The sequence below is a fragment of the Muscardinus avellanarius genome, assembly GCF_963383645.1.
Source record: "Muscardinus avellanarius genome assembly, chromosome: 10".
NCBI classification, from domain to species: domain Eukaryota; kingdom Metazoa; phylum Chordata; class Mammalia; order Rodentia; family Gliridae; genus Muscardinus; species Muscardinus avellanarius.
This window is the reverse complement of record NC_137796.1, coordinates 63,034,965-63,059,785: the sequence shown is the minus strand read 5'-3', so window position 1 is coordinate 63,059,785 and position 24,821 is coordinate 63,034,965. Positions and strand designations below refer to the sequence as shown.

The 24,821-nt window shown below is 54.4% G+C and overlaps 1 protein-coding gene across 1 annotated transcript; it reads right to left on the bottom strand.

The window, feature by feature from the left end:
• Nucleotides 1–1,144: 1,144 nt before the first annotated feature.
• Nucleotides 1,145–18,434, bottom strand: IGLON5 (IgLON family member 5; the record flags this gene model as incomplete). The annotated part of the gene is made up of 8 exons (XM_080704429.1): nucleotides 1,145–1,233; nucleotides 3,299–3,453; nucleotides 3,929–4,049; nucleotides 4,230–4,364; nucleotides 5,958–6,077; nucleotides 8,561–8,793; nucleotides 9,626–9,704; nucleotides 18,356–18,434. The coding sequence occupies 8 exons, from the start codon at nucleotides 18,432–18,434 to the stop codon at nucleotides 1,145–1,147; spliced, it is 1,011 nt and encodes a 336-aa protein (XP_080560555.1).
• Nucleotides 18,435–24,821: the final 6,387 nt, after the last annotated feature.

Here is a 24,821-nt window from a genome sequence, read left to right as displayed (position 1 = left end):
TCCTCGGCCTCCCTCCCTGACAGCAGTGGCCCGCTTCTGAGGAACTATATATAGCTGGTCACCGGCTGTGGGACAGCTGGAGCCAGGGGCTATTGCTGGCCACAGTCGCTGGCGTGCGTGCGTGCGTGTGTGCGTGCGTGTGTGGTCAGCTCAGCCTTTGGGAGGTACAGTTGATGGTGAAGCCAGGAACAGGAGGCCAGAAAGCCCGCGCTTGGGGAGCGGCTGCCCCGGGGGGGTGGGGGGGGCGCCGGCTAGTGCTGCAGGTGGCCAAGGGGGTTGGTGGCAGGGGCGGGGCAAAGCACTGAGGCAGGCGGGCGACTAGGCCACCCGCCCGTTGGATGGAAGCACCGAATGGCCCAGAGGGGGCCAGAAATTCCAGGGTGGGGGTGGGGAGGGGCAGGACATGGGAAGGTCTCAGGCCACTGAGCCAGGGATGCGACCTCTCGCTACAGGCAGCAGGTGGCGCTGCAGGGATATAGGAGCCAAGACAGAGGTCCCCACTTCTTCCCAGGCGCTGAAGGACAGCTTGACAGGCAGGGGGCCCACACCCCGACCCACTGCAGACCTGCCCGGGGCACCCCCTTGCCGCCGGGAGGGGAGGGGCCGCGTGCGTGCAGACGTCGGGAGCCGAGAGCCCCCGGTTCTCAGCTGCCCCGAGAAGCCCCCAGCGCCCGCCCTCCGCAGACCTACCTCCGGCCAGAGGAGAGAGGCAGCAGGGCTGGGGCTGGGGACGCGGGGAGCGGGGGGTGTCAGGGAGGGAGGACTGTGAGTCCCTGCCCCAGTCCACTCACACACATACACACATACACACACACGTGCGAATACACACGCACACGCGCGCGCGCGCGAGCCAGCTGACAGCCTGAGCTAAGAGAGGGGTGTGGGGTGGCCAGGGGTGGGTCACAACTGGAAACGTGAACGGGTGGCGACAATGGCTGTAGAAAGATGCATAATTTTGCGTTATCCCTCACAGTGATGGGTTCTCTGAAGATCTTTCCTCCTCCTCCTCTTCCTCTTCCTCTCTTCTTCCTCAGTGGCTGAGAGCTCTTCCGCCCCCTCTAGACCCACGGTGCCGGCTCCCCCTTTTTCTCTTGCTCTTGGCCGGAGGCCCCTGCAGGGGGAGGCTCACTGCCCTGGGTTGCGCCTACATTCTCCACCACAGCCAGCCCAGGGCGGAGAGGAGGGTCAGGGGCCCCGGGGGCCTCGGTGCTGAGTTCTCCAAGGATCCTGGGCCTGAGGGATGAGAGAGGGTCATGGGAGGAGGCTGCAATATGGAGTCCCGTGTGACCCTCCCAAGTGCCAGGCTCTGCACCGGTCCTGAGGACTGTGTGCTGTGTGTGTGTGTGTGTGTGTGTGTGTGTGTGTAACGGTACTGGGGATTGAACCCAGGGGCATTCTACCTCTGAGGGCCACCCTGCCCTTTCTATTTTTTATTTTGAAAGAGTCTTACTAAATTGCTGAGGCTGGCCTTGAACCTTTAATTCACCTGTCTCTGCCTCCTAAATCCAGGTATTACAGGTACTATAGTCCATGCCCAGCTTGAGAGGATGCTAAGATTCCAAACAGTCCAAAAAGCAGGATCAGCCAGGCATGGTGGCGCATGCTTGTAATCCCAGTAATCCCATGCTTGTAATCCCAGGAGGGTCTCTTTTGAGCATACCCTTCTGGGGTCCTTGCTGGGACTTTCACCCATGAGCCTGCCCTTTTTTTTTTTTTTTTTTTTTTCGGTACTGGGGATGGAACCCAGGGGCATTCGACCTCTGAGCTACACCCCCAGCCCTATTTTTTATTCTTTATTTTAAAACAGGGTCTCACTGAGTTGCAAAGGGCCTCACTAAGTAGTCGAGGCTGGCCACATACCCGCGATCCTACCGTCTCTGCCTCCCAAATGCTGGGATTACAAGCATGTGCCACCACGCCCGGCTAAGATTTCTTATTTTGAGACAGGGTCTCGCTTAGTTGCTGAGACTGGCTTCTGAGAACCTGCAATCTTCCTGTCTCAGTCTCCCTAGTACTCGTATTACAGGCGAGTGTCACCATGCCTGGCTCCTTTTGTTTAATTTTAATTTTAATTTATTTATTTATTTATTTTTTGCAGTACTGGGGGCTGAACTCAGGGGCATTCTACCTCTGTGCTATGCCCCCACCCTATTTTTAATTCTTTATTTTGAAACAGGGTCTAAGTAGCTGAGGCTGGCCACGTACCCGCCATCCTCCTGCCTCAGCCTCCCAATGACTGGGATTCCAAGCCAGGCTGGGATTACACCTGGCTTTAGTTTTACTTAGAGACAGGTTCTCACTAAGTGGCTGAGGCCTGTGTTAGCCTCCAAGTACTAGGATTCCAGGCGCACTCCGCCTCTCAGGCAGCCTGGGGTAGACACTGGTTCTTCATTGCTACAGCTGCCTGGGGGCAGCCACCTCCTCGGCTGAGTCCTTGCCTCCACCTCACGCCTATCCCTCAGATAACAAAGTGATTCTCTTTGGAAGCCCCAACCACCTCTCCCTCCCTGCTCAGCTGCCTCCAGTGGCCTTGCCCTGCAGTACAATAAAACCTAAACCTCTTACAGGGCTTGAGGCTCTCGGCTCCGCCTCCCTCTTTCACCAGGTTCCGCTTGGTTGCTCTGCTCCTCCAAGCTATCCCCCTTGTACCTTTGCAAAGGCGGTTCTCTCTGCCTGCAGAGCTCTTCCCGCAGATGTGTTTAAGGATCACTTCCTACCTTCAGGTCTCAGTTTTGAATGTTGCCCCTCCGGGAAAAGCATTTTCTGATGACTTTTTTTTTTTTTTTTTGTCCGAGCTACACCCTCGGCCCCATTTTATTATTTTCTCTTTTAAAGTTTGAAACAGTCTTGCTAAATTGCTGAAGCTGGTCTCAACCCTGCGATCCTCCTGTTTCAGCCTCTCCAGGGCTGGGATTACAGGCGTGCGCCGACACGCCGGATTCTCCGCCGACCTTATCTAATAGCAACCCCTCCTAATCCTCTCTGCTACTTCTTTTCTCACTAGCTCTTCTCCACATCCCAAATCTTCTTCTGTCCGGGGTCTTTGCTGATTTATCTACGTATCCACTTTATTGCTTTTCTTCTCCTAGTAGGCCCTAAGCTCCGACAGTCCCCAAACCTTGTCTCCTGTGCCCTGGTGTGTCCTCAGCAGCCGGACCTAAGTGGGCGCTCAATGAATACTGGTGGCCTGGATCGGCTTCTGGGCTCAGTGGCACTGCTCGGGGCTCGGGGTTCCCGCGCTCCCCAGTTCCAGGCCCCGCCTCCCCGCCCCGCCCCGCCCCGCCGCGCGCAGACGCACGCAGGAGCCGCATGGAGGCGCTGGACGCTCCGAGCCGGTTGGCGGCGCGGCACGTGTAGTTGCCGTAATGCCGGGCGCTCACGTTGGCGAAGAGAAGCATCGAGCGGGTGCGCTCCGTCTGCACCTTCAGGCCCTCGGCCGTGCCGCTGCTCAGCCTGCCGGGGACCCAGGCCAGGGTTGGGACAGGTTCCCCCTCGGGCGCGGCGCCCAGCACCCCGACTCCTCTGCTTCCCGGGGACCTAGCGTGCTCCCGCGCACCGGGCTCCAGCTCCCCTCCGGGACGCTCTTTCCAAGCTCCGCGGTCCCTCGGGGACCCTGGGTTTCCTGGCGTGCGCCCGGGTCCCTAGGGCTCCCAAGCCCAGCCCCAGCGGCCCCCTAAAACTTGCCCGCCGAAGCCGCAGCTTCGCCCAGCCCCCGACCTTCTCCCTGAATGGTGCGGGGGTCGGGGCGCTGGCGTTCACCCCGGGACCCACGCAGGTCTCCCCGAGGCCCGGCAGACCCGCCACCTAGAAGCTCGCCCCGCAGCTCGGACCCAGGGCTCAGTGCCATTGCGGCCCCGCCCCCCACGGGACCGAGGGCCTCCCCGCCTGCCTCTCCAGCCCCCGAGGCCCGCCCCGGGGCTGTCCTCACAGCCTGTCATCCTTGTACCACTGGAAGTCCGCGGGCGGCACGGCCATGGCCTCGCAGCGCAGGAGGGCGGCCCGGCCCAGGGCGGTGCGCGCGCTGGTCACGTCTGTGATGGTCGGAGGATCTGCAGAGGGGCGAGGGGCAGGGAGTTCTCGCAGTGGCGTGGGGACTAGGGGATCCTGTCTCGGACCTCGCCTGCCTCGGACCCGGAGTCCCGCCCAGCCTCCTCTTCCCGCGGTCAGACCCCTCCTCCCTCCTCCCTAGACACCCGCCCCCGGTCGTGACCCGCGCCCGGGATGCTCACAGTTGACTGTGACCAGCACGCGGCGACTGTCGGGCGCCGAATTAACCCCGTTGTGAGTCACGCACTCATATTCCCCCGCCTGGCCCCGCTGGATGTCGGAAATCTCCAGAATCTCGCCCTCCGAGGTGAAGCCGTCTGTGGGGGAGGGGGCAGGAGGGGGCGGGGCCGGACACAAACACTTAACACGGGACAACACGGGTACAACACGGACACACATCAGCGGGGTGGGCACAGCAGGGCCTGGAGTGCCCGGGTCAGTAGGAGCTGGGGCGGGGGAGGGGGTCTGCGGGGTTGGGAAGAGTGAGGATGGGGGCTTAGGGATCGTAACCCAGTGGGGAGGGTCCTGGAGTTGGAGGATTCAGGAGATCCGGGGATCTCATGGTGATCTGAATGAATGGGGGGGGGGATTCCAAGATCTTGGGTCATAGAAGGACCCAGGAAATACAGACCCAGTGGGTGAGAGTCCAGAGTTCTGAGATCTAGCTCTTGGGGTCCAGAGAATTAGGAACCGGCCACAGAGAATCTGTAATCCAGGTATGTAAGATCTCACTGAAGACCCACTGGGACATAGGGCATCCAGGAGATCACAGAGAATCTGTAATCCAGGTATGTAAGATCTCACTGAAGACCCACTGGGACATAGGGCATCCAGGAGATCTGAGATAGTGATACCAGATCTCAAGATCAGGGCTGGTGGGGGCTCAGAAGATACAGTGGGGACAGGATCCAGGAATCTGAGGTTTAGTAATTGAGTTCTGGAATCTCTGGGGACTAAGATATAGGACCTAGTGATTGGCACCAGGGGTCTCCAAAGATCCAGCCAGTAAGGATCCTGGGATCTGGTGGTGGAGATTCAGGTAAAAGGGCTGGTAGAGCTGGGCATGATGGCACATGCCTATAATCCCAGTACTTGGGAGGTTGAGACAGGAAGATCGCAGGTTTGAGGCCAGCCTTAGCAGTTTAGCAAGACCTTCAGCAACTTAGAGAAACCCTATCCCAAAATAAAAAAATAAAAAATAGGAATGGGGGTGTAGTTTGGAGGTAGAATGCTTCTGGGCTCAATCTCCAGTAAAGTACCAAAAAAAAAAAAAAAAAAAAAGGGAGGGGTGAGGGGGCAGTGGGTGATGTCTGGGTCCCAGACTGTCAGATTCAGGTACCTTGGTGCTGTTTGGAGGGAACGGCGAGTGGTGTTTCTCAGGGCTCATTAAAATAGATGGTGGGGTGGAGGGAATTCTGGATTTCCTCTGGGTCTGGGCAGGGACCTGAGAATGTGTGTTTCCTGCAAGTTCCCAGGGGATGCTAATGCTGGGATCAGGGGACCACACTCTGGACATCCAGCAAGAGGAGCTATGACCGGAAGGTGGCCGTGTGGAGGACACGAGAGAATGTCTTGGCTTAGGACATTTGTGCTGGGGAGGTGAGGTCAGGAGACTGAGCGAGCGGGTGGGTGGGGAGAGGCGGGCGGGGCTTGGCAGGTGATGTGGAGGTGCTGGTCCGGCCAGGGTGGCGGGTGGGAAGCCGGTGGAGACGGTGCTAATGACCTGGGGTCTGGTGAGGAAGTATCTGGAGTGTAGGGCGGGAGGGGAAATCAAGTCACCAGGGGGGCTGGGGGTCAGAAATGAGGAGAGAGGGGAGTCTGGGGGTCCAGCTAGGAATATGGGGGAGGGAGTGGAGGGCCTAGGCTATGGAGTTGGGGAAGGGGCTTTTGGTCAGGGTTGGGGTCCTTACCTCGGAGCTGCCTCCAGGTGACTGTGGGCTCCGGCCGCCCCACAGCCAGGCAAAGCAGGTTCACATTGCCCCCCTCGTTCACGGTCACGGGTGAGGAGATGTTCACGATGCGGGCAGGGACTGCAGGCATGGGGAGAAATTAGAGAGGTGGGTGTGCAGGCCGGGTGTCCAGGCCTAGCCTCCTCCCTCAGACCCAGGGACCCAGGCCCCAGCCTCCTCCCTCAGATCTAACCTAAAGCTCAATCCCGCCTCCCTCGGATTTGGGGATCCCAGGCCCCAGCCTCCTCCCTCAGACGAGGGGTCCAGGCCCCAGCCCTCCTCCTTCAGACCCAGGAAGCTATACCTCATCAATCCCTCCTCCCTCAGACCCAGGGGTCTGGCTGCCGTTCCCTCTGACCTTCTGTACAATTCCCTATTTGGCCTATCTTTTTTACCTTCATCCTAACTTGGTTTCTCTGTCTTCTGCTCTGATTTTCTCTCTCCCTGTCTCTATTTTTCTTTATTTTTCTTCTTATTTTAAAATTAATTCATTTAACAAAGACCCATACACTACTTCCAGAAATACCCGTACAATACTTCCTGTGGTAGTTTCTGTACCAAGCACTTTATAAAAATCCACTCCATAGACCCTCACTCCCACATCTGGGGTAGATGTTACTATATTTTGTCAATTGTAAGACATGTGCGAGTTTTTATGTCCTCTCCCTTTGAACAATCTCCAATCAGGATGCTCTTGTGATCTAGGATTCCAGAGTTTAATTGGCAGAGGTTTATTCTTTTATGGTAGAGCATAAAATACAGGTGGCCCTTCTTTTTTGTTTGGGGGGGGGGTGTTGGTACAGAGAATTGAACCTAGGGTTCTACCTCTGAGCTGCACCCCCAGCCTTTTCTATACCTAGTGTTTTGTGTGTGTGTGTGTGTGTGTGTGTGTGTGTGTGTGTGTGTGTTACTGGGGGTAGAACCCAGGGGCTTTTCTACCTCTGGGCTATACTCCTAGACCTATTTTATTATACCTGTTTTATACATTATTTGGAAACAGGGTCTCACTAAGTTGCTGATAGCCTCACTAAGTAGCTGAGGCTGGCTTTGAACCTGTGCGATCCTCCTGTCTCAGCCTCCCAAGCGCGGGGATTACAAGCGTGCGCCACCACGCCCAGCTTTATATCTAGTTTGAAACAAGGTCTTGCCAGGTTGCTAAGAGTCTCACTAAGTTGCCGAGGCTGGCCTTGAACCTGTGATCTTTCTGTCTCCACTTCCCAAATACTGGGATTACAGTTGTATATCAGCACGGTGGCCTTTCTGATTGCCTAGGTCTTGGTGGCACCATTCCTGGTTAGAGGACGAGGGGGCCAAGGCAGCTCTGTGTGCTCAGGGTCCCTTGGTTGGTGGGTGGGGGCACTGAGGTTGGAACTCAGGCAGCCTTGACTCATGAGCTGTGCTTGCTCCAACCCCACTGGGCTCTGGTTCTGCTCCCGTCTCTAGGGGTACTCCCTGCCCCCCTGAGTTCCATCTCCCCACCCTCCCGCTGTGTCCGCCCCCACCCCCAGCACAGCCGCTTGTCTCCTCTGCATTCTCTGTGCAGCTGGGTAAACTGAGCCTCAGAGGGGGGTGTGGTGAGCCCAGCTGTGCAACCACTGATATTCAGATTTTTTTTTTTTTTTTTTTGCAGTACTGGGAATGGAACCTATGGACATTCTACCTCTGAGCTACACCCCTGCCCTATTTTTTATCCTTTATTTTGCTAAGTTGCAGAGGACCTCGCTAAGAAGCTGAGGCTAGCCATGGACCGTGATCCTCCCTTCTCAGCCTTCCAAGTACTGGGATTACAAGTGTGCACCACCACGCCCGGCTTCAGATGTAAGAGACCCCGAGAGAGAGGACAGACACTCTGGAAAAGAGGGACAGTGATGCAGCAGGAGGGCCCACGAGACCCAAGAGACACAGTCTCTACACATTGGCTCACCCTCCTCCCGGCCCCACTAGTTCCTGTTTCTTTTCTGGTACCTGCTCTGCACCCAGCCAAAGGTCTCAGCTCAGGCATTATGCCAGAAGTCCTCTGAGCCTTTTCCTTGGCAAATCAGCTCCAAAGAGGCGGGGATAGCCTGCCTCATGTGTATCCTCCGTGCCTAGAACGCTCCTTCCACATGGTGGGCGCTCAACATATGGGGTTCAGCAAATGTCTGTCATCTTCTTCCAGGCGCCCACACACCCCGTAGCTCTCCTGCCCTGGAAGCTGTCATAGTGAAGTGTCACATCTATTACTATCTATGACTTCCTCCTGCTTTTTTTTTTTTTTTTTTTAGCACTACGGCATTCTACCCAGGGTCTCAATAAATTGCTGAGGCTGGGCTTGAATGTACAATCCTCCTTTCTTAGCTTCCCAAGTACTGGGATTACAGGCGCGCACCACTGTGCCCAGCAAATGCGGTCTGGCTGAAGCTCGTGAGGGCGTGGTTGTGTCTTGTACTCTGATGCGTTCCCAGGCTTGGGGAGCTTGGTGAGTGCATTTAGGGTTGGAGGGGCAGTGGGAGCCCCCACACCTGCTGTGCCTTCCTCCCCGTCCTCCTCCCCGCCACCTGCCCAGGCCCCGGCTGAGGGCTCACCGTGGACGATGAGGTAGACCTGAGTGGTGTACGGCTGGTGGCGGGTCTGGAAGGAGCAGGTGTACAGGCCCTCGTCGCCGAGCCCCACCTGGGTGATGAGGATGGAGAACTCCTCGGGCGTGTTGATGAGCAGCCGCACCCGCGGGTCGCTGGTCCAGCGGTCGTTGCCCGCATACAGGATGTTGGAGCGGTTCAGCCAGGCCACACGGGTCACATGTTCATCGATGAAGCAGCTGCAGGGAGGGGGGGGAGAAAAGGGCTTCTCTCCACACCCCACTACATCCCTAGGTCCCCACAGACTGTGCTGTCTACTATGCAGCTGGGTAAACTGAGCCTCAGAGGGGGGTGTGGTGAGCCCAGCTGTGCAACCACTGATATTCAGATTTTTTTTTTCAGTACTGGGAATGGAACCTATGGACATTCTACCTCTGAGCTACACCCCTAGCCCTATTTTTTATCCTTTATTTTGCTAAGTCGCAGAGGACCTCGCTAAGAAGCTGAGGCTAGCCATGGACCGTGATCCTCCCTTCTCAGCCTTCCAAGTACTGGGATTACAAGTGTGCACCACCACGCCCGGCTTCAGATGTAAGAGACCCCGAGAGAGAGGACAGACACTCTGGAAAAGAGGGACAGTGATGCAGCAGGAGGGCCCACAAGACCCAGAGAGGAGGACAGGGATCCAGAGAGTCAAGGACTGTGTGGAGGGGATGCCAGAGGTCCAGAGAGACAGACCAAGGCCTGGAGTGCTGTGCAGCAGAGATCTGGGGACAACGACCGTGGCTCTCATTTACTGAGCATCAAAATGTGTGTGTGCTCAAAGCACGGTGTGTTTGACTCTTGAATCCTGGGTGCAGTAGTGACCATCTCTCCATCCCTTTGGCAGACAGGGACACCAAGGTCCTGGGGGAGGCAGGGCTCAGAGTCCAAACCCCTAACAGCACAGCTCCTGCTGGGGTGGCACCACCCAAGCCTTCCCCATGCCGAGGCTCCGGAGGAGTCCCAGGCTAGACCCTGCAGGTGAGGGCACCGCAGACCTTCGGGACGTCCCCAGAGCTCCTGAGGTACCTGAGGGTGGCGTTGTCACCTTCGCACACCGTGTAGTTGTCGGCGGGAGAGTTGAACTCCAGGCTCTGGGACAGCAGCCCTGTGGAGGAAGGGGTGGCTCAGCCCTGGCAGCAGGGCAGGGTTGGGTGTGGCACACGCCAGAGTGTATGTGTGGGAGACACACACACCTCCATGTGAAAACACTGATGTTTTCAGAGGCACACGCAGGGCAAACACACTCAGCTTTCCCCAGATTTCCCTGACTTGGATAAATATGGACAGGTGGGCTCACCTGGACATATAAACAGCACACCTCCAGAGACCCAATGATAGCACGCATGCACACACATGGAAAATAAACACACAGAGCCAGGTGTGGTGGTGCACACCTGTAATTCCAGTACTTGGGAGGCTGAGATAAGAGGATCACAGGTTCAAAGCTAGCCTCAGCAATTCAGTGAAACTCTCAGAAACTTAGACCCTGTCTCAAAATAAAAAATAAAATGGGACTGGGATTGTAATTTATCGGAGGGTTCACTGGGTGTGTTGGGGCATGCCTGTAATCCCAGTACTTGGGAGGCGGAGATAGTAGGATCACAGGTTTGAGGTGAGAACAGACTCAGCAAGCAGTAAGACCCTCATCAACCTAGTGAGACCTGTTTTTATTTATTTATTTATTTATTTATTTATTTATTTATTGTTTTGGTGGTACTAGGGTTCCTGGAAACCCTTCTACCTCCAAGATACACTCCCAGACATCTATTTTTTTTAATATATTTTTATTTGGAAACAGAGTCTCTTAAGCCAGCAAGGCTGGCTTTGAACCAGCGCGATCCTCCTGTCTCCGCCTTCCAAGCGCGGGGATTACAAGCGTGCGCCACCACCCCTGGCGAGACCCTGTTTTTAAATAAAAAATTTAAAAGCCCTGAAAAGTAGGGCTGGGGGTGTAACTTGGAGGTAGAGTGCCCCTGGCTTCAATCCCCAGTCCCCCTCCTGAAAAAAAAAAAAAAAGACCCAGCCTAACAAAAACAAAATAAAAAGTGGAAAAATGGAAGGAAAACCACCAAGTGATGTGTGCGGGCATGTTTGTATCCCTTTGGATTTTATTATGATGTATAATTACACTGCACCAAAAACCCATAATAAATAAATTAAAAAATAGGGCTGGAGGTGGTAGCTCAGAAATAGAATGCTCCTGGATTCAATTTCTAGTACCCAAACAAATACACAGCGTGATCATAGACACAGGGACAGATATATATATATATATATATATACGCCTAGGTGCTTGTGTGTACAGACACATGCACAGGCCCACATACATACAGGAATACATGTACGCAGAGATACACGGGTACACAAACACATATTCACATATACACATACAAGGGATGAATATGCGATATGTATACATACACACTTTATCACATAGAAACCTGTAAGTAACATGTACACATAGATTCACACACACACACAGATCTACATGCACACAGACCCACACATGCACACACATCAATTCAGAAAGACACTGAGCCGACACACAGAGCCAGCTATGTACAGACCTCCATCAGACATATATGCACACAGACCTGTAGATGTACACCCTCAGACATGGCTTACAGCCCCGGCGCAAACCTTGCGTGCACACGTCTGCTGGACACGCCCGTGTGCCTGTGCTTGCTGGGCTGCCCACGCCTGCCTGTGCACTCTGGCATGGCCCCCAGGCCCCATCACCCCCACCACTTGTCTCTCCATGGACCGTGGCCAGCAGCTGGACCCAGGCCAGGGAGTGGGGGCGGGGCACGCCGAGGCAGTGGAGACAGCGGCGGGCAGAGGGAGAGAGGCCAGCCGGCTGGATGACCTTGGAGGCCTGGAGCGGGAGGGCCTTGTGCGGGCTGCCCTGCCCCCAGCCTGGGAAGAGGAGCTAATTAATCTAATGAATTAATTGCCCATGCTGCCCCAATGACTCCCAGGGGCCCTCTCCATCAGCAGCCCCTCAGGATGGGGCCGGGACAGAGCCAATTGCAGTGGCCATAGCGTCCTGGGGCTTGCAGCCGGACCTTGCAGCCCTGTAGCCTGGACTTACCCAGGCCACAGGCACTACTGTTCTAAGGAGAGCCCGGGAGGGAGCGAGGGGGCTGGTCCTCCCCCACCCACACGTAGTGGATGTTGCCACACTCAGCCCTGGTCACAATGGGTACACACACACACACACACACACACACACACACACACACACACACACGGTGTCATTAGGGCCCAAAGAAGACACAGAGATGGCAGTCCCAGCTTCTTGGCTGCACACAAAGCTGTGGCCCTGTGTGGAAGGACAAGCACATATGGTCACACGGGCACCCACGCCCCCAGACACACGCCAGCAGACGTCAGCTGGAAAAAACAGCTTTCCCAGAAGTGGTCAGACTGCGGTGCTCAGCCACAGAGGGACAGCCCCGCGCCAAGCAGACCTGTCCACAAAGTCACCCTACCAAAGGTTCCACGGACATCAACAGCCCTCCACCTGCAGCTGCAAAGACTACACATGGTTAGAGTCCTACCCTGAGGGGCACGCACGCGCGCGCGCGCACACACACACACACACACACACATGCGCGTGTGCGTGCAGACACACACACATCCGCCTGATGGGTCACACTGACATTGCCAATCTCAGGGGACACCCCCCCACTCCCACTTTGGAAAGTCCTGGGTCAGACCTACACAAAGCTACGACCTGTCCAAGGGGACAGAGATGCTGTCACATCCCCTCAAACACAAAGGGGCCACTCCAGCTCAGAATCAGGAGTACAAAGTCATGCTGTCACCCGCGATCAGATCACACAGGGCCACACCAGACACACAGGAAGCTGGAAAGTCACCAGTGAAACGATGCCCCTGGACTGAAAGGCAGTCACAGGTCATGTCATTCAGTTCCATGAGACAGTCACTGTGGGCAGGGTGACGCATGCCTGTAATCCCAATACTTGGGAGCTGAGACAGGAGGATCGCAGGTTTAAGACCAGCCTCAGAAACTTGGCTAAATAAATGAATGGAACCCTTAGCAACCTAGTGAGATAAATAAGTAAACCGAGACCCTTAGCAACTTAGATAAATAAATAAAATAAATCTGGGGATAGAGCTTAGATGTAGAAGTCCCAGTATCCCCCCTCCACAAAAGATTTTTTTCTATGTTGAACAAAACAGCCTCCCTCCCCCCTATCCCCGTGCAGGATCTGTCAAGCTCCTAGTGGTACATTCTAGGCCAGGGTCCCCAACCTCACAGTATGCTGACATCATTTGGGGCTGACTCTCCCATGGTGCTTGGTAGCAGCCTGGTCTGGATCCACTTGATGCCAATTGATCTCCCCATACTACAGTGGGGATAACCCCCAAACAACTCCAGACACGTCGAGGTGCCCCCTACGGGACAAGTTGCCCCATCTAGAGCCCTGACACCCTAGAGAAAGGTCCTCAGCTAAAGGAGGTGGGAGCGGGAGCTGTCCAAGGTACCACTCCCAGGTTCCGTGAATGCTGGGCTGCTGGACTCAGCGCAGAAGAGTGTCACAAACCAGGCCTGGGGTGGGGAGTTGGCCCTCCACCCTCCCCCAAGGCAGGCAGGGCATACCCTGGAGGACACACACACACACACACACACACACACACACACACACACACCTACCTCCAAAGCGATCTTACCAAACCTCAGAGCTGACAGCACCACTCCTGGGGCTCCCATTACTCCAGAACCAATTTCCAGACCCTCCGCCTGGCATGTGCCTGAGGTCCTGTGTCACTCTCTTGCCCCGTCTCCCTGGCTCCTGTGCAGTCCAGTGCTGCATTTTTCTTTTCCCTGACCCGCTGTCCTGTAGAGACCGTCCTCCTTCCCCAGGGACCCTCCCCGATCACCCAGGGGAGCGCCTGTTCTGCTTCCAGGGCTCAAATCACATGTGCCTTGGGTCAAAGCTGTTTTTCTCCCCATCTGCCTCAGGGTCTGGTCATGGGCACTGCCAGGGACCCTGTGATAAACAAAATAAATCCATCCTTCAAGCCAGGTTCGTGTGTGTGTGTGTGTGTGTGTGTGTGTGTGTGTGTGTGTGTGTGTTTTGCTGGTACTGGGGATTGAATCCAGGGGCATTCTACCTCAGAGCTACACCCCCAGGCCTTTCCTTATTTTTTTATTTTGAAACTAAGGGTCTTGCTAAGTTGCTGAGGCTAACCTCAAACCTGCAATCCTCCTGTCTCAGCCTCCCAAGGACTGGGATTGCAGGTGTGCGCCACCCTGCCGAGCTAGGTTTGACCTTCTTAAGTGTCCACAGTCCACTCTGTCCTTGGGCCTGGCACCTACTTGTTTCAAAATAAATAACAATGACAGTAATAATAACAACAATAATAATAAGAGGACTGGGTATGTATCTTAGAAGTAGAATGCCCCTGGGCTCAATGTCAGAAATAAAAGAAAAATAATAAGATGATGCCGTGCTGGGAGGAGGCCCGAGGACAGCAGGGTCACAGGGGTCCCTGGCCCTGAGAGGTTTACGGTCCAGGCTAGCTGACCTCAGACCTGTTCGATAAATCCGGGAATGAAGGTCCCAGGTAGGTGATTTCCTTCAAGAGGTTTCTACCAGCTGAGTGGCCTTGAGTTGGAGATCAGACCCTCTGGAAGGAACCCTGGCTGAGCTGGGACTGTCCATGGGCTGGGATTCTCTGATCCCATAGTCCTAGGGGGGCTGGGCCTGGGAGTCTGTGGGGGCTTGTGCAGGTCACTCCAGGAGTTGGTTGCTAGACTTGAGGAGGGTGGGGACCTGGAGGCCTTGCTCTGGCTGGAAGGGGTATGAGAGGGGCTGGGCTTGCTATTGCTGGCACGGAGGAGCCTCCAGCCTTATCCTTCTCTTTGTTGAACTCAGATGTCTGGGGGTCTTTGCATGGATGCTGCCCAGGGGTCCAGATGCTGGGCTCAGAGTGCCGGTACTGGACGCTGTGTGGGGGCTGGCTCTTTTGTGCTGGTCCTAGTAGTCCTCACCATAGGGACTTTGCATCTGCTGTGTCCTTTTTCCTGGAACCCACCCATCCTCCCTCCCTTCTTCCCTCCCTTCCTTCCTTCCTTCCTTCCTTCCTTCCTTCCTTCCTTCCTTCCGTTCATCCATACTGGGGATTAGACTCAGGACCATTCTACCTCCAAGCTATACTCCCAGCTCCTTTTCACTTTTTAATTTTTTTGTGTGTGGTACTGAGGGTGGAACCCAGGGGCTTTTCTACCTCCGGGCTATACTCCCAAACCTATTTTATACTTTATTTGGAAACAGAGTCTCACTAAGCTGCTGAGAGCCTCACTAAGTAGCTGAGGCTGGCTTTGAACCTGTGTGATCCTCCTGTCTCAGCCTCCCAAGCACTGGGATTACAAGCGTGCACCACCAAACCTGGATTCACCTTTTAATTTATTATTATTATTATTATTATTATTATTATTATTATTACTATTATTTTGGTGGTACTGGGGTTCCTGGAAACCCTTCTACCTCTGGGATACACTCCCAGACACCTATGTTTTATATTTTTACTTGTAAACAGGGTCTCTTAAGCCAGCAAGGCTGACTGTGAACCTGCGCGATCCTCCTGTCTCTACCTCCCAAGTGCGGGGACACTTTTTAATTTTAAAACAGTGTCTCTCACTAAGTTGCTGAGGCTGGCCTCAAACCTGCAATCCTACTGTCTCAGCCTCCCAAGTACTGGGATTACAGGCATGCGTGATTGCTTTTTGACCTCTCTGTCCCACCGTGACCTACACTCCACGAGGGCAGTCCCTTGTTCTGAGTGGCTGACTGTCCTGTGCCTAGCACAGTGACGATGTGCTCCACAAACCTTTGCTAAATGAACCAATGAAGAAAGCCCGCAATTCTGTCAAGCTGGGAGCTCCAGGTCCTGTGGCCAGCTGGTCAGTGGCAGCAACAGGACTCAACCCCAGGCTGCTGGGCTTCCCCTGTCCCCTCCCAAGCTGCTGTCACCCCACCAGCTGCTCAGGGAGCAAAGGAAACCCCAGCCCACTCCTGCAGCTGCCATTTGATTTTTGTTGAGTGTTTCATGATACAATGTAGCAACTTTTGTGAATGAACAGGCACCGATGTGTTGGCATAAGGGACTTAGAAAAAAATTAAAAGTAGATTAATATTTATAGATGCCAGGGAGGTTCTGTTAAGTGGAAACAAGCCAGATGCAGAGAAATGACCTTATTTTGTTTTTTATTTGGGGAAAACATCAGCAAACCAACCAGTTCTCTCCTTACATCGACGTGTGCATTGAGTCGGGGTTTGTATAAGTGAGAGAAAGCCCGGGAAGTTCTGCTGCCCAACATAGACAAGTGCTTTTGAGACGTGAAGGAGAATTCTCCCAGGGCAGGGTTGTCTCAGCCTTCCGAATTCTGGGGTTATACGTGTGTGCCACCATGCCCAGCTTGGGGTTTGCCCTTATACCTATTGCAAGATTGACTGTTTTACTCATGTACATTTTGAACCTAGGAGAACATCATGAAAAAAAAAAGGGAGAAGATGCTATTTTGAATATCTCATCATGGGCTTAAAAAACTTTTTTCATGTATGTGTGTGGGTACTAGAGATTGAACTCGGGGTGTTCTGCCCCTGAGTTAAGTTAATCATGCACTGCTGACCTCAAACCTGTGATCCTCCTGTCTCAGCCTCCCGAGTACTGGGATCAGAGATGTGCCACCGCGCCTGGTGGTCATGAGTTTTGTTTGTTTGTTTTAATAGTGCAAACTGTCACTAGGCAGGTATATAGAGTCTCGGCTGAATCCCACCCTATCTCATCTGGCCTTCAGTTCTTAGATGGGGAACCTAAGACCAGAGGTAGGAAAAGACTTGACCAAGGTCACAGGCTGCCTCCTGGCTCAAGCCTTCTACCCCAACCAAAGGATACGTGCAGGGTAATGGTTTCCAGGGTCTTTATTTTTTGGTATGGTGATTGGATCCAGGGGCATTCTACCTCCCAGCTATACCCCCAGCCTTTTTTTTTTTTTTTAATTTTGAAACAGGGTCTAGCTAAGTTGCCGAGGCTGGTTTCAAACCTGTGATCCTCCTGTCTTGGCCTCCCAAGTATGGGGACTCCAGGCTTGCGCCAGAGCAGCGAGCTGATTTCTGGGGTCTCGAAGAAGGAAAGTGGAAAATAGGAAGTTACCTTGAGAGTAAAGGAGGGCGGGGAATGAAGAGAGAGGAAATGGCCCACAAAGGTAGAGGGACTGGGGAATGGAGAGGAAGGAAGGCAATAGAAGGGATTCAGGGATTAGAGAGGGGGTCAGGAAGAGGAGGGACTCACACTTGGGGTGATGGGGGGGTTTAAGAGGCAGAGACAGACAGATGTGACTCTGTGCTGAGACCAGCAGGGATGAGGAGACAAAGACCCAGAGACAGAAACAGATGGAATGTCACCAGCGAATGACAGAGACAGGACGATGGTCTCTAGAAACGAGACCCAAAGCAACCAGTGCTAGGGGACAGAGAGAAAGAGAGAGGGTGGTCAGCAAATCAGACGAGCAGTTAGGCTTCCTCGCCATGAGGGGCTAAGCCACCCCCTTGTCTCCCGGCCTGGCTGCAGGGCTCTGTGTGCAGGGACGTGGGTGTCCTGTCTGGATGGAGCTGTGTTTGTTGACTGTGGTGTCGGCGGGTGCGGCGGCGTGGGCTTACATCCTGGGAAGGTGCTTGTGTGGCTGTGCATATCTGGCTGGGAGGCTGAGGGGCTGCTTCCTTGAGGCCATGGGGTTACTGTGTTGGACCCCCTGATTGTCTATCCCTGACTCTAACCCTTGTTCGGGTCTAGGCCTGGGAGAATTCTCCAGAAGCACTGAACATCCACCCCCAGCTTCCTGCCTCCTTGCTCTCTGGCTCCCCTTCCTTCCCCTTCCCCTGGGGAGGAGGACCTCCTGGACGTGCCCCCCCCCCAGCTGGGCCCTGACCCAACTGGTAGGGCTGAGATTAACCCTGTGACCCACATTAACCCTCGCTTTCGCTCCTCTTCCAGTCCTCTCTGCTCTGCCCAGCCCCAGGAGCGCAGGCATTCATCAGAGCTTCAGAATCAGTCTCCACCCAGCTCCCCAACTTCCCGGATCCCGGCACCATTCACCCACAGAACTGCAAAACCCTGAATGCCAACACTTTCTCTCAACCCAGAAGCCCCAGCTGGGAAATTTCAGCCCCTTCCCCCCTCTTTTTGGCCCTGGAACTTGGGTCGTTGGATGCCCAGTGCCCTCCTCTTACTGACTCTGGGAAGACAACCGTCACCGCACCTCTGCCTCACTGGTACCCCACCCCCAGGCAAAGACTTCCTCGGGGACCCTCTCCCCAGGCAAGCTAGACCCTTGACAGGCATCATCCCCACATGGCGCACCCCAACTCAGTAGGAGATTCTGCCCAGGGACCCTTACCCCAGCGCCTGAGCCCCTCCCTGATTCGGAGCCGCACACTCCGGGGGCCTCAGGCCGGGACAAGGTGGCCGCGACCCCCTAGTCGGCGGGGAAAAGCAGACCTCCGCCCCTAGGCCCAGACTCGGGCCCTGGGACGCGACCCCCGGGATCCAGACTTCCGAGGACCCCCTTTCCGAGCAGGGAATGCAACCCCTGTCCTCGGGCCCAGACCTCTACGTCCAGCCCTCCCCTTCCCGGCCCGGGGATGCAGCCCCGCACCCCGACCCCATCCCCCGCCCCGGACCCCGGCTCCCGGCCGAGCCCCCCCGCCCCCGGCGCTGCGGTACCTCGGCTGATGACGGCCAGGCCGGCCAGGGCGGCGGCGGCGAGAAGCCGGAGCCGGGCCCCGGGCGCAGGGGGGGGCATCGCGGCAGCGGCGGCGCGGAGGGGGAGGGGAAAGGGGGGGCCGGTCCGGGGCGCGCGAGGCCTGGGGGAGAGGGGGAGGGGGAGGGGGACCCCGCCTGCGGCTGCACCGGCCCGGGGGGCGGCGGGGGCGGGGGGAGGGGGCTGGGGGGGCGCGACGAGGCGGCCGGAGCTGCTGCAGACCCGGGGAGGGGGGCGGCGCTGACGGGCAGGGAGACCGGCCAATCAGGGGAGGCGGGGGGCCGCGGAGGCGGGGCCGAGGGGGGGTTGCTTGTTGGAGGGAGAGGCCTTTGTTACTGCGGCCCGGCCCCTACCCCGCCCGCCCCACGCGCCCCGCGACGGCCCCTCCTCCAGAACCGGGGGCTTAGATACTTCCTAAACAGATACCTCCTTCAGATCCCAGTCTCATCCTCCCTGGGATCCTGGAGTCTAGACTCCATCCCTCCTCCCTGGGACCCAGGGTTCCAGGCCCCAGCCCTCCTCCTTTAGACCCCGGGGTCCAGGCCCCAGACCTTCTCCCTCAGACTCAGGAGTCCAGGTCCCAGCCCTCCTCGTTCCAACCCGGGGTTCAGACCCTAGTATCCTCTCTTTGACCCAGAGGTCCAGTCCCCTGTCCCCTGTTCCTGTGAGACACAGTTCAGCCCCTCCATTTACTTTTTTTTTTTTTTTTTTTTTTTTTTTTTAGGTACTGGGGATTGAACGGTGGGGGGCATTCTACCTCTGATCTACACTCCAGGTCCTATTTTAATATTTTATTTGAAATAGGGTCTCAGTAAGTTGCAGAGGGCCTAAGTTCCCTCCTCTCCTTCCTGCTGTACCTCCTGCGTTATGGCATTGCTCTTTGATGGAGCCCTACAGCTGCCCACTCAGGGGAAGGTACCAGGCTCGGGATCCCCCAAAAGAGGCCTCTCCAAAGCCAGGTGGTGGATAAACCCGTGGGTGCAGAGCCCCGCTGCCTGAGTTTGAGCACGGATCCCTTGGCGCGCTTGGCTGTGTGACTATGGGCGGGTAGCACAGCCCCTCTGTGCCTAACTCTCCTAACCTAGGAACTGAGGGTGAAAGCTGTTCTGCTTTCAGAAGTAGCGGTTGGGGTCGCCAGACCATAGGACTCAGGACCCTAGGCATAGATCATAAGAAAATCCAATGAGTTATTAATACAGGCAAATGACAGAGAGCAAGGTGAACCCTCCATCAAGGTAGAAATCAATACTGCGGGATAGGCTAGCAGAGCATAGCTGGAGGAGCGCAGGACCCGCAGAGGTTAGCGTCGTCCACCCTCACCGCAGTGTTCATCGCAGCGGACCTGCTCTCCTCAGAGCATCTCAGCTCAGCCCTCATGCTGTTCTCAAGCTGTTCTGCCTCCCAGAGCAGCCTTTCCTTCTATGTCCCCATCCTCTCTCCCAGGAATTGAACAGAGGGGCATTCTTCCTCTGAGCTACTGAAACAGGCTCTCACTAAATTGCCGAGGCTAGTCCTGAACCTGCGATTCTTCTGTCCCAGCCTTCCAAGTACTGGGGTTGAGGCATGCGCCACTACATCTATTTGTCTACTCCTGCTGAGTGCTTTCTTGGTCTTCGGGGTCTCACTTGTATGTGTCCTCTGTATTTGTGTTTATGTCTTTGGGCTTCCCAGGTGAGCCGAGCCCTTTCAGACCTGACAAGACGCATGGATATACAGGCTGAGAATCCCCTTCCCCGAATCCTTGGGATCAGGAAAGCTTCAAATTTTGGACTAATTTGCCTAGATTTCACCGAACATCCTTAATCTGAAAATGTGAAATCTGAAACGCTCCCAAATCCGAAGTTTTGAGAGTCAGGTCAGGGCTCAAAAAGTTTGGGATTCCAGAGAGTATTAGACTTCAGATTTTTAGACTAGGGATGCGTAACTTTTATTACTTCTTGACTGCTGGCCTTCAGGTCCAAAGTCACCCTTTATTGCCTGCTTGACAAAAATGGAGCTTCAATCTGTAAATAGTTCTTCCCTGCAGTGGAAGGAGCTGGAGGCCACGGCAGGAGGAACAGAGTTCACGTCCTTGTTCTGGCTTCCCTGTGGGCTGCATACCGCTCCGCGCTCCAGGCTGCTATTGATGGGTGCTGGGTACCTTCAGGGTGCTAATCCCCGTCCAGTTTCAGTGGCATCTCTGTGGACGGCTTCGCAGGCTGCCCCAGATGCCAGCCTCCTGGCCTCGTGCTGGCTGTAGTGCGGGAGGGTCTCCTGCCTTCTCAGCCTCTGTGGGTCAGCTCTGGCCTGGGCAGCCCAGAAAACTCTCCATTGGCCACAGCCACGTTTTCTTCAGTGTGGGCCAAATCCCAGAAGAGGGGAGGAAGGCCCTTTTTCAAGTTTGTTCCTTTTAAGTACCCTCTCTGAGTCCTAGTTTGTTTGTTTGTTTTGGTTTTGATTTTGATTTTGTACTGAGGATTGAACACTGGGACATTCTACCTCCTCCAAGCTACACTACAACCCTATGTTTGTTTGTTTGTTTATTTGTTTGTTTTTGCAGTACTAAAGATTGAACTCAGTGGTATTCTACCTCTGAGCTACACCCCCAGCCCTATTTTTTATTTTTATTTTTATTTTTATTTATTTATTTATTGGTGGTACTGGGGTTCCTGAAAGCTCTTCTACCTCCGGGCTACACTCCCAGACCTATTTTATATTTTTATTTAGAAACAGGGTCTCTTAAACCAGCGCTGCTGGCTTCGAACCTGCGCGATCCTCCTGTCTCCGCCTCCCAAGCGCGGGGAATTACAAGAGTGCGCCACCATGCCCGGCTTTATTCTTTATTTTGAAACAGAGTCTCACTAAGTTGTGGAGGGCCTCACTAAGTAGCTGAGGCTGGCTGTGAACCCGTGACCCTCCTGTCTCAGCCTCTCAAGTACTGGGATTACAAGTGTGCTCCACCATCTGTATTATGTTTGTCTTTGGCCAGGTGAGCTGAAACCTCTCAGAACTGACCAAGATGCATGGATATACAGGCTGAGAATCCCCTTCCCCGAATCCTTGGGATCAGGAAAGCTTCAAATTTTGGACTATTTGCCTAGATTTCACCGAACATCCTTAATCTGAAATCTGAAATCTGAAATGCTCCCAAATCCGAAGTTTTGAGAGTCACATCAGGGCTCAAAAAATTTTGGATTCCAGAGCATATTATACTTCATATATATATATATATATATATATATATATATATATATATATATATATATACCTGGCTATATTTTTATTTTCAAACAAGGTCTCACTAAGTTACTGAGGGTGTTGCTAAGTTGCTGAGTCTGGCCTTAGCTCTGCAATCCTCCTGTCTCAGCCTCCCAAGTACAGGGATTACAGGTGTGTGCCACCATGCCCAGCTACTTCCTTTTCCATGTATAGTAATATTCCCAGGTACCAGGGATGCCGATTTGATGTCCCTGGGGGGGGCATTATTCAGCCCTACACCCCCCATCCCTCCCCATCTTATGCCTACCTGCTCCATGCCAGAGGCTGACCTACACCGGCCACATCAGCTCCCTTGCCCTTCAGCCTCAAGGTGGGCTTGTCCCAAAGGGAGGTGCAGATGGAAGGCTGGGAGGTGGTGGAGGAGACGGCCCCCTGGGCCTGCTGCTCTACTTTGGTTCTGGCTGCGGTGGCCCCTCTCCCACGGTCCACAGTTCTCATGAAAGCCTCAGCTCTACTGTTTCTCCCCCTGTTTCCTCCAGAATCTGGCAAGAGCCCTTTCTTCCTGGTGCTGAAAGCTGGGAGCCTCCTTACAATGACTTGATTTGCAATCTTTACCTTTTGACCTTGCCATGGTGGGGAAAATGGTCTGTGCTCAGTAGAAACTGTCCTTTTAAACTGGGATCTCTTCCTGGACTAGTCGTATGCTGGATGATACGAATGGTGCTGGGCAGGGGCAGCTCCCGGTCAGCTCTGCGATCACAAAGGTGGTGACAGCCCCGAGCTGAGAGGTTCAGTAGGCCAGGGGTTTGAACGTATTTTTTTTTTTTTTTTTTTGCGGGTCTGGGGATGGAACCCAGGGGCATTTGACCTCTGAGCTACACCCCCTGCCCTATTTTTTATTCTTTATTTTGAAACCGGGTCTCACTGAGTTGCAGAGGGCCTCACTAAGTAGCTGAGGCTGTCCGCCAACCGCGATCCTCCGGGTCTCGGCCTCCCGAATGCTGGGATTACAAGCGGGCGCCACCACGCCCGGCTTGAATGTATTTTTTTTTTTTTTTGTGGTACTGGGGTTTCTGGAAGCCCTTCTACCTCCGGGCTACACTCCCAGACCTATTTTTATATTTTTATTTGGAAACAGGGTCTCCTAAGCCAGCACATGTGGCTGGCTTCGAACCTGCGCGATCCTCCTGTCTCTGCCTCCCAAGCGCGGGGATTACAAGCGTGCGCCACCACGCCCGGCTTGAATGTATTTTTAATTTCAGGCATTTCCAGTTTAAAATGGGTTTGTCATGATGCGATCCCGTTATAGGCTGAGGACCTTCTCTACCTGTAATCTGCATGCACTTCTGTAAATGGCACCTTTATTAGAAAGTCTTAGAAGCCGGGCGTGGTGGCGCACGCTTGTAATCCCAGCATTTGGGAGGCTGAGAACGGAGGATCGCGGTTTGCGGACAGCCTCAGCTACTTAGTGAGGCCCTCTGCAACTCAGTGAGACCCGGTTTCAAAATAAAGAATAAAAAACAGAGCGGGGGGTGTAGTCGGAGGTCAAATGCCCCTGGGTTCCATCCCCAGACCCGCCCCCCCCCCAAAAAAAAAAGTCTTAGAGATCCCACTGTGGGGCTGTGTCCTCCCTGCCAGGAACCTGCTCACTAGCGCCCTTGGGGAGACTGCTGTTGTTCACCGAGTGTGCTCTGAGCCAGGGGCTTCCCCAGGCCAGAAGCTCACAGCTGATGATGCGTAGAGGGCTCACGAGTATGAAAAGATGCCCAATTTCACATCAAATAAGCAAAACAGAAATCTCCATGTTCACAGACACTGTTTCTTCATCTACCGGATGGGCACTAAGAAGAACCTAGTAACGTGCTAGACCACCGACACCAGTTGTTGGCGAAGGTGACGTAGGCTCCCTTTCCATGGAGGGCAATTTGGCCTGACCCATGAAAATGACGCAACTGCCCCCCCCCTCTCCCTCCCTCCCTTTTGATGCTGAGGATTGAACCCAGGGGCATCCCACCTCCAGGCTATGCCCCTAGCCCTTGATGTTTTGAAACAGGGTCTTGCTAACTTGCTGAGGCTGGCTTCTATCCTGCATCCTCCTGTCTCAGCCTCCCAAGCACTAGGATGTGAGTCACTGCACCTGGTGTGATTGGCCTTTAACCTGGAAAATCTACACCGAGAGTTTTCTCTGGAAGAGGTACTCTCAAACTTGGTCAGAGGCAAATGGACAGAGATAATCAATGTAGGGTTACCTGAAATGCCTGGAGATGACCATCTGGTTGGATGCCTGTCATTAGCAAGGGCTTCCTAGGCTTGCTGTAGTGCATGCGTGTCTTAGTCCATTTTCTGTTGCTATAACAATAGCTGTTACCTGATGCCAGGTATCAGACATTTATATTTTTTTTTACAGTACTGGTGATAGAACCCAGGGGCATTCTACCTACAAGTTACATCCCCAGTGCTATTTTTTCTTCTTTATTTTGAAACAGTGTCTCACTAAGTTGCAAAGGGCCTCACTAAGTGGCTGAGGCTAGCCACCGAACCCCAGATCTTCCTGTCTCAGCCCTCCAAATACTGGGATTGCAAGTGTGCATCACCATGCTGGGCAAAGACACGTGTTTGCCTCGTGCCTTGGATGGGAGCGAAGCCCACATAGCATGGCTTTCTGGCAGGGACTCGTTGGGTGCATTACAACATGGTGGATGGCATCGCATGGAAGAATGAACATTTGACAGAACCCACGTGGCCCGAGAGTAAGTAAGACACCAGGGAAGGGACAGAGTCACTCTTTGATAACAACCCATTCTCACGAGAACAACTCCAGTCACACAGGAAACCTTACCCACTCCCTGGAGACCGGCATCGGTCACTTCTGAGGCAGCGCCACCACGATATAATCATATCATCTCCCACTAGGCGATAACTAATGGTCCTACCATCTCAATCCGGACACACTGGGGGACCGAGTTTCCAGCCCATGAGCCTCTGGAGTTTCCAGCCCATGAGCCTCAAAATACATCCAAATGACAGCAAAGAGTTACTAGGAAGTTGCCGAAGAGATGAGGCTGCCGATGTGGAACGGGTTCTAAGGCTTCTGAAAAGAAGCAGAACATATAATACTGTGGATAATAACTTAAGAAATGTACAAGCAGGTGGATGTGGTGGCGCACACCTATAATCTCAAAACTTGGGAGCGGAGACAGGAGGATTTCAGGTTGGAGGCCAGCCTCAGCA